At 36.1% G+C, this 16184-nt stretch overlaps 1 protein-coding gene across 1 annotated transcript; it reads right to left on the reverse strand.

Moving 5' to 3' along the window:
• Positions 1 to 3328: 3328 nt before the first annotated feature.
• LOC127444158 (NACHT, LRR and PYD domains-containing protein 12-like) lies at positions 3329 to 15806 on the reverse strand. The gene is made up of 11 exons (XM_051703381.1): positions 15646 to 15806; positions 14019 to 14289; positions 13783 to 13941; positions 13542 to 13595; positions 9800 to 11588; positions 7391 to 7564; positions 7140 to 7314; positions 6746 to 6915; positions 6449 to 6622; positions 5505 to 5551; positions 3329 to 5300 (listed from the first exon to the last, which is right to left on the reverse strand). Exons 2-11 carry the CDS (start codon positions 14272 to 14274, stop codon positions 4756 to 4758), a joined length of 3543 nt encoding a protein of 1180 aa, XP_051559341.1. The 5' UTR covers positions 14275 to 14289; positions 15646 to 15806; the 3' UTR covers positions 3329 to 4755.
• Positions 15807 to 16184: the final 378 nt, after the last annotated feature.

The raw sequence follows: 16184 nt of genomic DNA on the forward strand, positions 1-16184 counted from the left end.
TGCATACATTGTTCGGAAATGGTTTGAGGAACATGATGAAGAGTTAAAGGTGTTGCCCTGGCCTCCAAATTCCCCAGATCACAATCCGATTGAGCATCTGTGGGATGTGCTGGACCAACAAGTCTGATCCACAGTGGCTTGAAGGATCTGCTGCTAATGTCTTGGTGCCAGATACCACAGAACACCTTCAGGGGTCTTGTAGAGTCCATGCCTCAGCAGGTCTGCACTGTTTTGGCAGCACATGGAGGACCAACATCATATTAGGCAGGAGGTCTTAATGCTTTGGCTCATTAGTGTACTTTAGCCTTTACAGGGTCTAGGTGGAAAGCACCTCCCAAAAATATACACAGGGGCAGGAAACTGACCATGATTTTAAAGACAGCCAAAACGTGTCAGTATCACAAGTTTCTCTCACCTGAGGAGAATGTTGACTTTGGGAAACCCCTGCCATCTCTCTCTGCATTCTGGGCATTCATTCCAGCGAGAGGAATGCAACCACTGTGCCAGACAGTGTCAACAGAAACGGTGTCTGCAGTTCAGTATTGTGGGGTCTACGAGGACTTCATAGCAACAGTGACACGTGAACTCAGGTGCTGACAGTTCACCAGTGTCCTCCTCTGATTCACTGAGGTCTGACTCTATAGTGTTGCACACATCTGTCATTTTGCCCTCACAAAGAGTCTGTGAACACTAGGGATGTAACATGAAATTTTCACGGTATGAAAACCATCACAAAAAAAATGCCTCGGTATCATGGTACTTATCTTATAAACCTTTAATTTTAGGTTTGGCACATGTCTGATAAACGCACAATTTGTTATAACAAGTTCTTTAACTTAATTTTTATTTCTTTAGAACACTCTTAAATCACATGACAAACATAAGAATCATAAAAGTAAAAAAAAAAAAAAAAAAGTTTGCAATAAGTCAAATGGCTTTTAATATAATTGAAAATGTTAAATGTGAAATCAGATTCATACTCTATCAATTCAAAGTAGGTTATGCAAAAAAGCAAGCATATGTTATCTGTGCTGAGGCAGGAGCATTGTTTTTAAACAAACCTTGTTGAATTCATAAATTATCCTGAAAACACAACATTATATTATATTGTGTAAATGAAGTCAAGTTAATATTGAGAAAAATATTTTTTGCAGTTTAATGAATGGATGTAATCTTAAAGTTTATGAAATCAAACTGAACCAAACAAGATACATTTGTGAACTGCTCCAACAAAATGGGACATAAGAGTTTATTTTCTCTTTTTTTTAAATCATGAAATTCACAAAATAAATGTTATTCTGACGGTCTTTGCCATGACCACAAATCACTGTTTTTGCCTCAAATTCGAGCAGCGTCACTGAGCAACACTCGCGGCCCGCGGGTGTATCATTATGTACATTACTACAAGTAGCACAAAATGGAAAGAGATTTTAAGATACAGTATACATGACTAAAATGTTTAATCTGCATGCCAAATCCGCGTTTCAACCGCGGGGAGTCGGCTTGTTATTAACGCGCGACATTTACCTCATCTCATTATTTGACTAGAATTCGAGAATATACTGTCAATGTTAAATATATAACATTTGTGCATTCATTTGTATGTGAATATGTTTTTTCTTAATCTGTTATTGATGGCTGAGATTTTTCTCGTTCATTCAAAATGCGTTTTGGGGTCAAAATGACGGATCAGGTCACATTTGTAGGTAATATATTAATGTTTTACCACAGTAAATTTGACTTTCTCTGAGTTTTATTATTTTGCAAATACATAATTGCCTTAGTCTTTCAAAATGTTACAGATAAGCGTTTAGCAAGCAGAAGCACTGACGCAAATGTAAGCTTACCCATTATTTGGAATTGGTTTTAGTCTTGTAAACGTGTATTGCATCTGCTTATGTGTTCTATGAAAGGGGATCTATATTTTTTTTAATTGATTACCAGACAGTTCACATAGTTTTTCGCTTACATTTATGTCCACAAATTCTGCGGGATGTGCTCTCAGAGATGGTGCTTCATATTTGAAGTGTTTCCCGACTGAGCCGACAATTTTCTCCGTCACATTTTGCAAATAGGGTGTCCGTCAACACTGATGTTGCCTCGTGTCTTTTAAATAACCGAAAAACTCCCACACAGCGGACCTTAACCGCTTAGGTGGGGGGAAAAGATGCTCCTCCGAGTCCGACATTTGGTTCTACACAGCGTGGTAGATTGGTCTGACAGAGTGACGTGTTGAATGCGACTCAGCTTTCATTTAAACATTTATAGATTTTTATTAAATGAACCATTAGTAAAATGGAAATAATTCTCTCTCTCACACACACACACACACACACACACACACACACACACACACACACACACACACACACACACACACACACACACACTTTTTCTCTTCTCCACACTATACTGTCAACGGTATGGAAATACCACGGTATACCATCATACCGTTACATCCCTAGTGAACACTCATACACCTACAGAACTGAATGTAAAAGAACAGAAAACTTCTGTAAGCAGTTATCAGTACTTGCAGGTTCAGGCAGTGATATAAAACCAAAACATTAAAACTACATCTCGTATTTCACTGATTAATTCAGTAGTTACCAGCATGTCAGGCACATTTGTTCAGCACATATACTCAACACACATTCACATTCTGTGCTACAATCTGTGTACTTTGAGTTAAATCTCCAACAGCCAGAGTGATACTCAACACAAAAACATCACAGCTCTTGTCCACTGCCTAACCTGTGTGTATAAACTTGTTTCAGTGTATATACATGCAAGTTTGCATCTTACCATCTGTATCTGCACACATTTCAGACCTTTAGGTGTCTTCAGTCTAATCAGAAGAGTTACTGTCAATGAAATGTATTTATTTAAATAATAATTATAAAAATAATAATAACAACTAATGCTCATGACCACTGTCGCACTGCCGTCTCCAGTCGGCCTTTATGCCTCTCGGGCTAATCAGCCTGATTAGGGGCCTGGTGTGTAGAATCACGACCCGGCCCCGTCCTCCACCCTCCGCCCTGCCACAACCGCCCACTTAAAACACATACAAAAAGGAAAAATAGCACACACATAACAGAATTCCTTTCTGTTTTTGTTTTCAGTTGCTTAATTTCCATGACAAATAATTATACATTCATATCATTAACACATTTGGTTAGCTTCTGATCCTGAGCATCAGTGTGATGGGGGTTGGCAAATTTCAGTTATGACTGAAGCTCCAAATCATCTGAGGGAGGGGACTGTTTTCTAAAAGTAGCAAAGCTACTAACTAAAAAAAAAAAAAAATCAGTAGAGTGACAGTACATCATCTATGTAAACGTTCTAATGTAAACAAATGTAAATGCTTGAGTTGGCATAAATTATTTACTAATTCACTTAAGCTCCTGTGCAGCCTTAAAGGGGCTCTTCTTTTTTCATACTTAGTTAACTTCTGTCGATTATGACAATATTTCTACTCTGTTTATCTAAAATAGGGTGTTTTCTAGTTTTATTAGTTTATATTCAGTATAAATGTAGTTTAAATTTAAAGTTTAACATTTTATGTCAGCATTTTCCATTCTGCTGTTTGTATTTTTAATGTTGTAACTTTAATAACTTTGCTTGCTTCAAAGGTTTAAAAAATCTTTATTTTTAGTACTGATAGCTTTGAATGCTCAAGTGATTATAACTTCTATCCATTCACTAATCACTGTATCAATACTACCTGGGTTTCCACTCTTTTTGATCAATGAATATCCATGATATTTGCAGTTGTTGGTGATTTCTGTATAAGGATTTTTAACATAATTTTATAGTTTATTATCTTATCAATTTCTGTGAAATACTTTTCCTTAATTTAATTTTTTTCCTCATTTAAAATGTTTTACGCCTAAAGAAATTAATAGTAATTTTGAAACATAGGTATAAAATCATGACCATTCATGTGAGATGAAGAGTTCAGTCATATCAGTAACCTTATAAAAGCTGTTTTATTCTGCATGGAGCAGGGGCACCTCATGGGGGCAGCCATGTTAGAATCACATGACCAGCTGAACACTACTAGCTTAGTCTCAATAACCGTCCTGTTATTGGATACTTTCACTCATGGATTAAATGAATCCTGGTTTACTGTGCACAGTGAATTTCTACAAAGGAACTGGGAACTGATAACAACTGTATCTGAATGATGCTTCATTCAGGCCACTAGGTGTCAGTGTAAGCCATTCTTCGACATGCTTCAAAAAATTACTGAGTGCACCTTTATACAACACAATATTTTTTTTTTTTTTACTTTATTGGAGTATGATAAATAATAATAAAAATTAATCTTTTAACTGATTTTATTTAACTGCAATTATTGGGTCAAAATAGGCTTCCAGTCTTACTACAAAAAGCTAAATTACTTGAAAAATCCCAGCTGGTCAAAATTTGTCCCACCACTGGGAAATTCTTCCTGTACTAACACTCGTATTGCAAAAACCACATACCAACATACAAACCACATACCTCCAAATATCACAAGTAACATGCAACCCAATACAGCTCATATTCAGTGTTATAAAAGTGTTATTAACAAGCTTCTTCTCCTATAAAAAAGGGTGGTGGGGGGTGGGGGGTGGTAAGAAAGATAAACTTCAAGAGACATTTTCTGTCTTAATTTCTTATATTTCTTAGATATATTTACTGGAATACAAGACAAAATGAGCATGATTTTCTGAAGCGAATAAATGTTATTCTGAAGAGGGCTTCAGGTTACTCCACCTGGCACAAGGACAAAGTGCCACTATCCACCTTAAATCCAGCATAAAGAGGTTCCTTAAGGGAAGTGAGAAATGTGTATAAGTGTTTGAGTGTGTGTGTGTCAGAAACACTGTAAAAAGACAAAGTGCCGGCCGTCGAGTCCACATACACTGCTGCTCTGCACGGACGAGTGATTGGAGTCTTTATGTTAATGTTCGCTTTATCGTGAGAAACATATGTAATCACCCCACAGGTAAGTTTCCATGAAACATAATTGTTTCCAAGATGACTGGGCACCCCAATAGCAAGATTATCATTTTTGCGAGGTATGGATTTGTACGCCACCCCCAACACCCCCCTTGAATCGCTCCATTCAGCCTCCCAGTAACAGCGTCCAGTCAGACTCTCTCTACACAGAACCTGCTTACTGTGCTCAAATCTCTCTGGATGATCAGGATATGGCTGTTTCTCTGTTACTCGTGTCACCCGTCTGTTTTCATCAGAGAGAAAGAGCTCAACGTGTGCTGTGTTTAGATCCAGTGTGAGATCACAGGCATCTGTGGGACAGAATATATTTTACATTAGAGAAACAAACCATCGTTTTACTTTTACTTTTTGTATTTGATTTAATTCTACACATTTTATTTTTTGAATTATGTGTGTAAATGTGTATGTATAATGGTACTAATACTTTGGCATTGCAAAGCTTCCTTTTACCACAGCAATAGAAAAGAGAGAAAGAATGGCAAATGCAGACTTACACTTTCTTATCCTTGACTTGATGAAGTGTTGACCATTAGGATCAGTTCTGCAGAAATTAAATAAGTAAATAATATATTAACAATGAAGTAAAAAGTCAAAATGGTCAGAAGAAGCAATTAATAGAAAAGCATTTGCATGCTTTTGTTACACATGTAGGGTCAATGACAAATATGTATGTCCAATAGGATGAAAAGGAGAAATATATATATATATATATATATATATTACAAATCTAGTTTAAAACACATGTGCTATGTTCTTTGTTTTAATTTTGATTTCATACATTTTTGAAAATCTCTGTCTGATCTCTAGACAGTTACACCATCTAGATGCCCACCTTTGGGCCACCCCAACAATACCAAAATTAATTTTAAAATGAATTGAAAACACTATTTCAATTAAGGTGTATTTGAATTAGGTCATTGACTATATCAATTACATTTTTCATGTATTTCACATTTAAACTGGATAGATCCAGACAAAAACTGAATATCACATCATTAGTCATGTTTCCATCTTAGTTACACATTTAATTTATGCGAAAATGTTGATTATTACAAAAACAATTTGCTGATAAAGCAGCATTTCCACCCCAGGTGTTCAAAAGAACAAATACGTCTCTTCTGGGGAAATTGGCGCAAAATAGGAATGAAAATATAAGTAGAAGATGCTGTGTCTCTTTTATTAAATGTAATAAATTACTTGTGGTTTAGAGTGCACAGACAAACCGCTCTGATTCTTACTGTATATAAATTCTATAGAAATATATTTGGTAAATGTGTTTCAATTGTAGTTTATCCACATGTCTTCTTGTCATAGCGTATTCATTTTGTACGTGCATTTTTGAGATTTTATTAGTATCTTGGAGTTTCCATTCAGCATTTTTATGTAATATCCCACATAAATATGTGGAGGGAAAACTAGCTATTGACCCACTACTTACTTGAGCTTGTCCAGTTTGCAGTTTGGATCATTAAGTCTCTCAGAGAGCATTTTGACCCCTGATTCTCCTGGGTGATTGTAGCTCAGATCCAGCTCTTTCAGGTGTGAAGGGTTTGACCTCAGTGCTGAAGTTACATAACAACAGCCGACTTCTGTCACCATACAGCCAGACAATCTACAGATTAATACAAATACAAAAAACAACACTTAATCTGTACACCAAACATAAGACATAAAACAAAGCAAAAGTAGACTTTTCCTTATGCTAGATTTGCTGAATGATTCCCTAAAGTCTTACCCCAGTATCTCTAGTTTACAGTTTGTACTCTTCAGTCCATCAGAGAGCAGCTTCACTCCTGAATCCTGCAGGTCATTATTACTGAGGTCCAGCTCACTCAGGAGGGACTCTGAGCTGAGAATTAAGGAAAGGACCTCACAACTCTTCTCAGTGAGGTTACACCAGCCCAACCTGCATTAGAACATTTAAAAACCATCTTTTACCAATCATGTTTCTTAAGTATTGTAAATAAGCTAATTAAATAAAATTATATACCATTTTAAAGGCATTGTTTAGCTAAAAATGAAATGATTTCATCATATACTTGCTCAAAACATGTGTATTTTTCTTCAGTGGAACACAAAATATCTAGCATAATGTCTTGTTTTCATCTAGGTTTCATTGTTAATACTTTCCTCAGAATCTTTAGCTTTCTCTCTTTGCTGTCCATTCCATGTAAGAGCTGTTGGAGTCCAGAGTCATGCAGATCATTGCTGCTGAGGTCAAGCTCACTGAAATGACATGATATCATCTCAAGAGCAGACACCACCTCCTTGCAGCTGTCCTGGCCAAAATGACACCGGACCAACCTGAAATATTGCATTTTCATCATTACATTATGCTCTTTTAAAAACATTTTTTCAGAGAAATATAAACAGTGACGACCTCAGTGTCTCTAGTTTACAGTGAGGACTCTTCAGTCCAGCACAGAGCAGCTTCACTCCTGCTTCAATACTGTAATTGTCACTCAGGTCCAGCTCTCTCAGGGGGCAGTTCTCTAAACGAAGAGCTGAAGCTACAGTTTCACAGCATGTTTCTGTCAGTCCACAGTCTGAAAACCTGTCAAGACAGCAAGATTTTAGCCAAAAAGTTAATTAACAGTCATGAAGAGTTATAAGATTTCATTACTCAAATTACTCAAGAGGTTTCATTAAATGAGTTGTTACAATAAAGCTAAAACTGAGACAAAACTTCTCAAGAAACCATTATTTTCAGTTATTACATTACATACAGGTGGGAGATAAAACCAAATATCTATATCATAATAGTTTTTGGTTGATAACAATATCAAGATGCATAGAAGATGGCTTTTCTCTACATTATAAGCATTTCCTTTGATTCAAAATCAAAATGAAGCTGTCTAACATTTTGACAGATTAAAAAAAAACACACACAAGAAAGAAAACCATGTAAGAAAAAGACACCTTTTTAATGCAAAAACAATGCAAACGTAACTAATTATGGATAACATAATACAGTGATAATAATCTGATAATTATTTGTAGTGCAACATCTGATTGGAACATGCATTCTGTACCATGCAGGAGGAATTTTGCAAAACCATGATAGAAAAGATACTCAAAAATTCCAGTTGACACATTTCTCCACTATCCCAGCAAACACATATTGTTCCCCTAACACAAGCATATGGTTCTCCTTTGGTAATTTTTTGGGGACCAGTACCTAATGTTCTAAGAATATTTTCTTTAGGTTCTATTTATACCATAATGTAAAGTTTCAAAAACATTGCAGGAAGGTTTTTCTGTGAAAACCTAAAACGAACTTGTGCAGAATGTTCTCTAATAGTTATTTTTAGGTTTTATTTTTTATAACCATAAAGTAACCATCCCAGAATGTTACAGGAAGGTTTTGAATGAATGAATGTTACATTTATATAGTACTTTTCAGGACATTCAAAGCACTTTTCATAGTATAGGGGACTCTCCTTAACCAGCACCAGTGTGCAGCATCCCCCTGGATGATGCGATGGCAGCCATAGTGCACCAGTACGCTCACCATACACCAGCTATTGGTGGAGCGTGATAGAGCCAATTCATGGAAGGACATTATTAGGAGGCCATGACTGATAAGGGCCAATGGGGGGAATTTGGCCAGGACACCGGGGTTACACCCTTACTCTTTTTGAGAAGTGTCCAGGGATTTTTAATGACTACAGAGAGTCAGGACCTCAGGTTAATGTTTCATCTGAAGGATGGTGCCTTTTTACAGTATAGTGTCCCCGTCAATATATTGGAGCATTAGGACCTACACAGACTACAGGGTGAGCACCCCCTGCTGGCCTCACTAACACCTCTTCAAGCAGCAACCTTAGTTTTTTCCAGGAGGTCTTTCATCCAGGTACTGACCATGCTCAATCCTGCTTAGCTTCAGTGGGCATCCAAGTGAGAGCTACAGGTTGATATGGATGTTTTTGTGTGACATCATATTAAGAACTTGTACAGAATATTTTCTAATGGTTATTTTTAGGTTTTATTTTTCTTTCACACTTTTCATTTTTCCATTAGGAGGTCCATTCTGGGAACCAAAACCAATGTTCCCAGAACGTTCTGGGAACCAAAAAGTGTTAGCTTGGATATTGATTTAACCAGTATGTTGCCTTCCCCTAACACTACACAATAAATATAAAATTGGAAACATTTCAAGAAACCATATATTTCATGTAAAACCCTCAAATTAAAGCTAAATTATTTATTTCATAAAATATACAGTACTGTGCAAAAGTTTTAGGCACTTGTGATAAATGTTGCATAGTGAGGATGTCTTCAAAAATAATGCCATGAATAGTTTTCTTTTATCACTTAAACAAAGTCCAGTAAACATAAAAAGCTAAATCAATATTCGGTGTGAACACCTTTGCCTTTAAAAGCACCAATTCTAGGTACACCTGGACACAGTTTTTCTTGGTTGTTGGCAGATAGGATGTTCCAAGCTTCTTGGAGAAATCACCACAGTTCTTCTATTTATTTCGGCTGTCTCACTTGCTTCTGTCTCTTTATGTAATCTCAGACTGACTCGATGTTCAGTGGGGGGCTCTGTGAGGGCCATGGCATCTGTTGCAGGGCTCCCTGTTCTTCTAGTCTAATCTACGTGCAAAAGAAATGCATATTTCCTATTGACACACTAAAGCTGAAGATATAAATAACCATCTTAAGACAAATGTTTTTGTGAAGCATCTTATGTACCTAAGAGTTTGGCACAGTACTGTACTATCAAGAACATTGCAATCTCAGACAAATAATAAGAAAAGTTCTTTGTCTATTAAAAATGACTTACAGAGCTTTTCTGCAACATCTCATTACTGGGACCAGTCTCCTACATCCAGAATATGTTGGGTTGAGCTTCTTTGGGTTGAACTCATCCAGCACCTCTTCTGACATCAGAAGCACATAGACCAGCGCTGAGCAGTTTGAGGTTGAGATCTTTCTACATTTGTCAATGACATCTGAGCTCAGATATTTCTTGATTTGCTGGTATAGGGATCTATCCTGCAGCTCGAGGATGCAGAAAAAGTGGTTGATGGATTTGTCAGGGCATTTATCGAGGTTTTGCATTTGCTTGATGTACTCGATAATTTTATTGATGCTTCTCTTACTCTCCTCTGTTTGGGTCAACAAGCCAGTGAGGAGTTTTTGATTAGACTCAAGAGAAATGCCCAGCAAGAACCGGATGAAGAGATCGAAATGCCCCCTCTTGTTTGCCTTGGCTTTGTCAATAGCTTTCTTCAGCAACTTGTACAGCAGGTCTTTCTCGGGACGTGAATTCTCCAGGAAAAAATCAAGCTCCTCCATGTTCTTGTTCAGGTAGCAGAGGAACATGTGCAGAGCAGCAAGGAATTCTTGGACACTCAGATGTATGAAGTAATAAACCTTCATCTCATGAAGCACAGAGTCTTTCTTAAAGATCTCAGTGCACAATCCCGTAGACTCTGACTCATCGCTTACGTCAATGCCGCAAGCTTTCAAATCATCTTCGTAGAACATTATATTTTCCTTCTTCAGCTGTTCAAATGCCAGTTTAGCCAACTTTGAGATCATTTCTTTGTTTGAACCCAAGAGCTTTGTACGATCTCTTTCGGTTTTTTCATCATACTTTTGGTTCTTCATGTTCATCTGTATTAGTAAGAAGTGAACGTACATTTCAGTAAGTGTTGAAGGAATGTCTTCCCCATTGTTCTTGATGAGAATTTCATGAAGAACAGTAGCTGCGATCCAACAGAACACTGGAATGTGACACATGATGTAGAGAATACGATTTGTCTTAATGTGTGAGATGATTTTGGAGGCCTGAGTCTCATCCTTGATTCTTTTTCTGAAGTATTCCTCCTTCTGTAGGTCAGTAAATCCTCGCACCTCTGTGAGCAAACCAACATACTCAGGAGGGACTTGATTGGCTGCTGCAGGTCGTGAGGTCACCCAGATGAGAGCTGATGGAAGAAGTTTCCCTTTGACTAAACTTGTAAACAAAGCATCAACAGATGACCGTGTATTTACAGAGTGCAGTGAACTGCAATTGAAATTCAACGGAAGACGACTCTCATCAAGTCCATCGAAAATAAAAGCAAGCTTACAACTTTCAGACAACTTTGTATCCTTCAGTTCTTGAAGTGGAGGATAAAATTCCTGTAGAAACTCATGGAGACTGAACTCCTTATCTTTAATCAAGTTAATCTCTCGGAAAGGAAGCAGGAACATGCAGTCTATATGTTGATTGGCTTTTCCTTCAGCCCAGTCCAGAATGAACTTGTGCACAGAGAAGGTTTTTCCAATGCCAGCAATTCCCTTGGTCAGAACAATGTTACCTTCTGCCTTTTGTCTTAATAAGCTAAATATGTCATTGTAATTGACTGGCGTGTCCTCAAATTTTGGGGTTTTGAAAGCTCTGTCGATCTTCAGAATCTCGTGTTCATGATTGACATCTGTAAAATCACCTTCAGTGATAAAGAGTTCTGTGTAAACCTTCTTGAGATGCATTTTATTTTCTTTTTTGCCCTCAAAAACACGTCCGGTTTTCTCCTTCATGTAGCCTTTGTAATTTTTCACGACTTTTTGCAAGACATCATCCTCTGTGAAACAAAACAAGAACACAAGGACTTCAATTCATGTTGTTCAGCAACTTCATTTCAACCAGTATTGGGGAGTAACTAACTGAAATTAATGACACTACTAATCTAACTACATTTTTGAGTGTGTTCAGATATTTTCACAATAGTGTGCCTTTTCAGTAACAAGCTAAATTTTTGAGTACCATAAAACACATTGTTTGTCACATTATATTGTGAATGTAGCAATGGAGCCAAAGGAGTAATCAAACACACTCACCTAACCTTTCCTCTCTTTCTCATGTAGCAAAGGGAAAACTGAAACATTTAAGTGAATCAGTTCTTTCAGACAGTTATGAACTAGTTAAAACAATGATTCCCTTATTTAGGGTTAGGGACTCCGATCATTTTAGTGAGTTCATTCTTTTGGATGGTTCATGTACTGTCAATAAACTAGTTTACAAAAATTATTCACTGATTCACTTCAGACACTGAAGTATGGTGTTTTCTAGTTTTATCAGTGTAGTATACATTTATGTTCAATTTAGTGGTGTCACCCTTTTTGTTTAACCCTTATGAAATTAACCATTGTTTTACTATGTAATATAGTAATATTGTAGTAACAATGGTCAGCTTTGTGGTTATGGTTAACTACAAATGTTATGGTTAACTATGGTTACTGTAGTGGTTAATTTTCATAAGAGAATGTCCTAATTAATTAATTAAATAAATATATATTTGACCTAAATATTTAACCCTAATTATATACTATAAAACTGATTTAAGTGAAATTTAGAACTTTGATTGCAGAATAAAATAATATTATCTAATTGTTTTACATTGTTTTATATTTTCTTCTTTACATAGCTTCTATGTAGTTAGCTACTTTTTGTTAGTAGTTTGTAGTATAGCTGTAGAGCAGCATGACTCTAGTTTGCGGAAAGCAAAAAAAGTAGCTTCCACAGTAGTTTAAAAAGTAGCTTCCTCATACTGGTTACCACATAATAACAGGAACGTTATTAGGGGCCAAGCACTGAAGGTGCCACCAACTGTTCAAATTTGCCCTTATGTTGATGTTCATAACTTTTGAACTGTAAGGCCTAGAGTCAAAATTATTTTTCCTCTGATTTCTTGGATCATGCCAAGTCAAATGCATTCCATGTTTAAATTTCTATCTGAGTAGATTTTACGCTGTTTTGAGTTTCTGAAAAAACTACTTTTTCTAACTCCTCCTAAACAGTAAGTCTGATTTGTTTTGGCACAGCGCCACGTAGTGGTCAGGAGATATGAAAATGGCTATTTTTTTGCTTGTAACTTCTGAATAGTTTGGCTTAAAATCATGAGACTGGTATCTTTAGATTCCTTGGGTCATGCCGATTTCGCTGATACCAAATTTCCATGGTTGGCCATACTTCCTGTCCGCAATTTTGAATTTCAATGAAAACCTACTTTTTCAAATCACTCCTAGACCATATTTCTGATTCGCACAAAATGTCTCTTTGTGTCATCTAGGGACACACATGACAAAAATTTATCAAAAGCTTTTCGTTAGACAAAATGGTTTTCGAATAGCACTCCAACGAATTTGATGTCAAGTCGCCAAAAAGCATCTAAGGCTGTATCTCAGCAATGCTTTTTTTATTTCCATGAAACTTTTTGTGTCATAATGACAACACCCTGACCTCACCGTAGAAACTTGGTGACAGCGCCACCTATTGCTAAACAATTATAATTAGTTTTATTAAAATGTAAGAATTTCTACCAATGTTTTTTATGCTGCTTTTCTTAAAGTCATAATCAGTGATACTTCCTTACATGCCGTTGTTGTGCTTGGCCCCAGAGTTGCTGCTTGCAGCTATATTTTATTTATTTATTATTATTATTTTTTAAATAAAAACTAAAAAGAGATTCAGAAATTGATCTAAAATACAAAGTCAAATGCATTTATAAAAAAGTTTTTACAAAATTTGTTTGTACCTTGTTTTCCTGCATGCTTCCCAAATATCTGTCCCTCTGTGGGTGTCTGCAGCCCTATGAGAAGAGCAGCAGTTATCAAAATCAAAGCAAGAGAAAATACTAATTCATTTATTAAGATCAATGCATCAGACAAGTAATGCAACAACCCAGTAACACCTCATATTTATTCAACCTTTACCAACTATGTTCTGGTACGTAAGGTTGGCATTATGTTAAGAGTGTTATAGTGTTGTGATCATACCAATAGCACCAGTAGTTGAGGTGACATTGAAGGTAACTGGGCCTGAGATAATGTTTCCAGTGAGTACAGGAGCATTTACATTTGCACCTGTTTTAGGATTTAGATCAACACTGACTCCAGTCTGAGGTGGACTGCTGATCTGCACTGGAACATTGTGCACTGAAATAGAGACAGAGAGATTAACACATTGTTTTACATCACAGCTTTAACATGAGTGATATTCTTTCTTTTATTACCTTCCTTGTACTTGTTCTCTAACTGTTCAGACAGCTGGTTGTGTTTCATCTTCTTCAGGATGTTCAGTGTGATCTTCACAGCTTCTTCTGGTTTAAAACACTTGACCATCTGATCCACTGTATCAATGGCATCTGCATTTTCCAAGTCATCAGCTGAAATTGACCCTTCTTGTTTTAAATGAAATGTAAACCTCTTCAGTTTGTTTTCTTCCAGCTCATCCAGTGTTTCCAGAAGCTGCTCTGGAACTGATGCCATCTTGTCTACCTAAGTCTTTAGTATAAGAACACATTAGAGAAGTTGTTTGATCAGAGACTTTATTGGTATTAACATGTAAATAAAAAACTATCCAAAAAGTCCATTACATACTCATAAGTTGTTCTAACACATGGCTCTCCTATTTCTGTCATCCACTTTTTGTGTTAGGATGCACAGTATCTCTATGACAATCAAATGTTTGCAGCCTATATACCTATAAAGTACCTATATTTACAGTATATTGATCTTTACAAAAACATATATAAAAAATCTAATTTTAGACTGTCTTAAAGGAATATTCCGGGTTCAGTAAAAGTTAAGCTCAGTCGACAGCATTTGTGGCATAATGTTGATTACCACAAACATTAATTTCGACTCGTCCCTCCTTTTCTTAAAAAAAAAAAAAAGCACAAATCTGTGTTGCAATGAGACACTTACAATGGAAGTCATTGGGGTCAATCCGTAAATGTTAAAATACTGTTTCAAAAGTATAGACACAAGACGTAAACAATATGTGCGTTAATATGATTTTAATGTGATAAAATCACTTACTAACCGTATCTGTGTAAAGTTATAGACAATTTTACAACTTCGTTGTCATGATGACGCAATGCTGTAAACCCTAAAACAACAGTAAAAATGGCGATTTAAACAACTTTACAGCTCAATTAATACATGAGTTTTCACAGAAGAATGAATGTAAGTATTTTTATAAGATTATAAGCTTTACTTTTCTGCTTTTAAACTCTCACTGGAACCTCGATTTTTACTTTTTTTTTTTGTTTAAGAAAATGAGGGACAAATCAAAATACATTTTTGTGGTAATCAACATAATGCCTCAAATGCTGTCGATTGAGCTTAACTTGTATTGAACCAGGAATATTCCTTTAAAATCAGATTACATAAATTGTATGCGATTAGAGACTTATTGGTATATGAGATGAATCTGAGCCCTTACTGTATATGAATAACAGCTCTAAATATAATGCAAAACCTATGGATGAAATTATTTAAGCAGAAACGAAAAAAAAAAAAAAGAAAAAAGAAAAAAAAAATCTCGTGCAAGTATTTTCCTTATGAACTGAAACTGTTATGCAGCACTTTTCGTGTTACTGTCTCTTTAAGACGAATTGCTGAAGTTGTATCCTTCCTCATTTTGTATGTCCCTTTGGATAAAAGCATCTGCTAAATTAAATAAACGTAACAGTTTAAATTGTGTGTTGTTTGAATGTAGTGACAAATGTAGTTCTGTACAGTGCCATACAGACATGGCCAAAGTTTCAGTTTAAAAGGTCATTTAGACGGTCAAATATACGGAAGAATGCGTCGGGAGGAAAGACGACCAAATATTATTTCTAAAAAGATACTCACCAGGAAGAAAGTCTACATAAGGAGACGGGCGGTTTTCACAGTGTTTTAAGGCAAAAAAAAAAAAAAAAAAAAAAAGGGCAAATATTCGAAGTAAAAACCACAAGTGACACGTCAGATATGGGTGAATTACTTTCACTTTGACAGCACTGACCATCACTTCTTCCAGCCTCTGACGAAAATGAAAGTGAAATAACGCTTTTACCTTCTCATGAGGGCGCTGTATACTCTCTTCTGTCTGGGCGTTTCATGCCACAAATACTGCAGAAAATAATAACTTTGGGGTTTACTGGATTATAATAAATCCCTTAAAAATTAATTATTTATCTCCTTATTTTTCAGACAAAGTTATGGCTATTTCCTGCTATCATTAGGTCCCTTGATCATGGACTTAAGCAGAAAAAATATCAATACATTGTTAAAACGTGCTTGATCACTTCATGCACACAGACTACATAATTACTTTAAACTAAAACCCACTTCAGGCTAATTTGAAACACAGCAAACCTTTATGTGCCATTCAGCAAATGCATAACTTTCAC

The sequence above is a fragment of the Myxocyprinus asiaticus genome, chromosome 7 (assembly GCF_019703515.2).
Source record: "Myxocyprinus asiaticus isolate MX2 ecotype Aquarium Trade chromosome 7, UBuf_Myxa_2, whole genome shotgun sequence".
NCBI lineage: Eukaryota > Metazoa > Chordata > Actinopteri > Cypriniformes > Catostomidae > Myxocyprinus > Myxocyprinus asiaticus.

What these genes read in the sequence shown, in the direction of transcription:
- LOC127444158 (XM_051703381.1), bottom strand. Translation starts at nt 14,274, where the DNA reads ATGGCATCAGTTCCAGAGCAGCTTCTGGAAACACTGGATGAGCTGGAA. An exon ending in AGAGAACAAGTACAAGGAAG is followed by an intron (nt 13,942 to 14,018) that starts GTAATAAAAGAA and finishes TCTCTATTTCAG; the next exon opens with TGCACAATGTTCCAGTGCAG. An exon ending in CAAGTCAAGGATAAGAAAGT is followed by an intron (nt 5,301 to 5,504) that starts GTAAGTCTGCAT and finishes TCTGTCCCACAG; the next exon opens with ATGCCTGTGATCTCACACTG.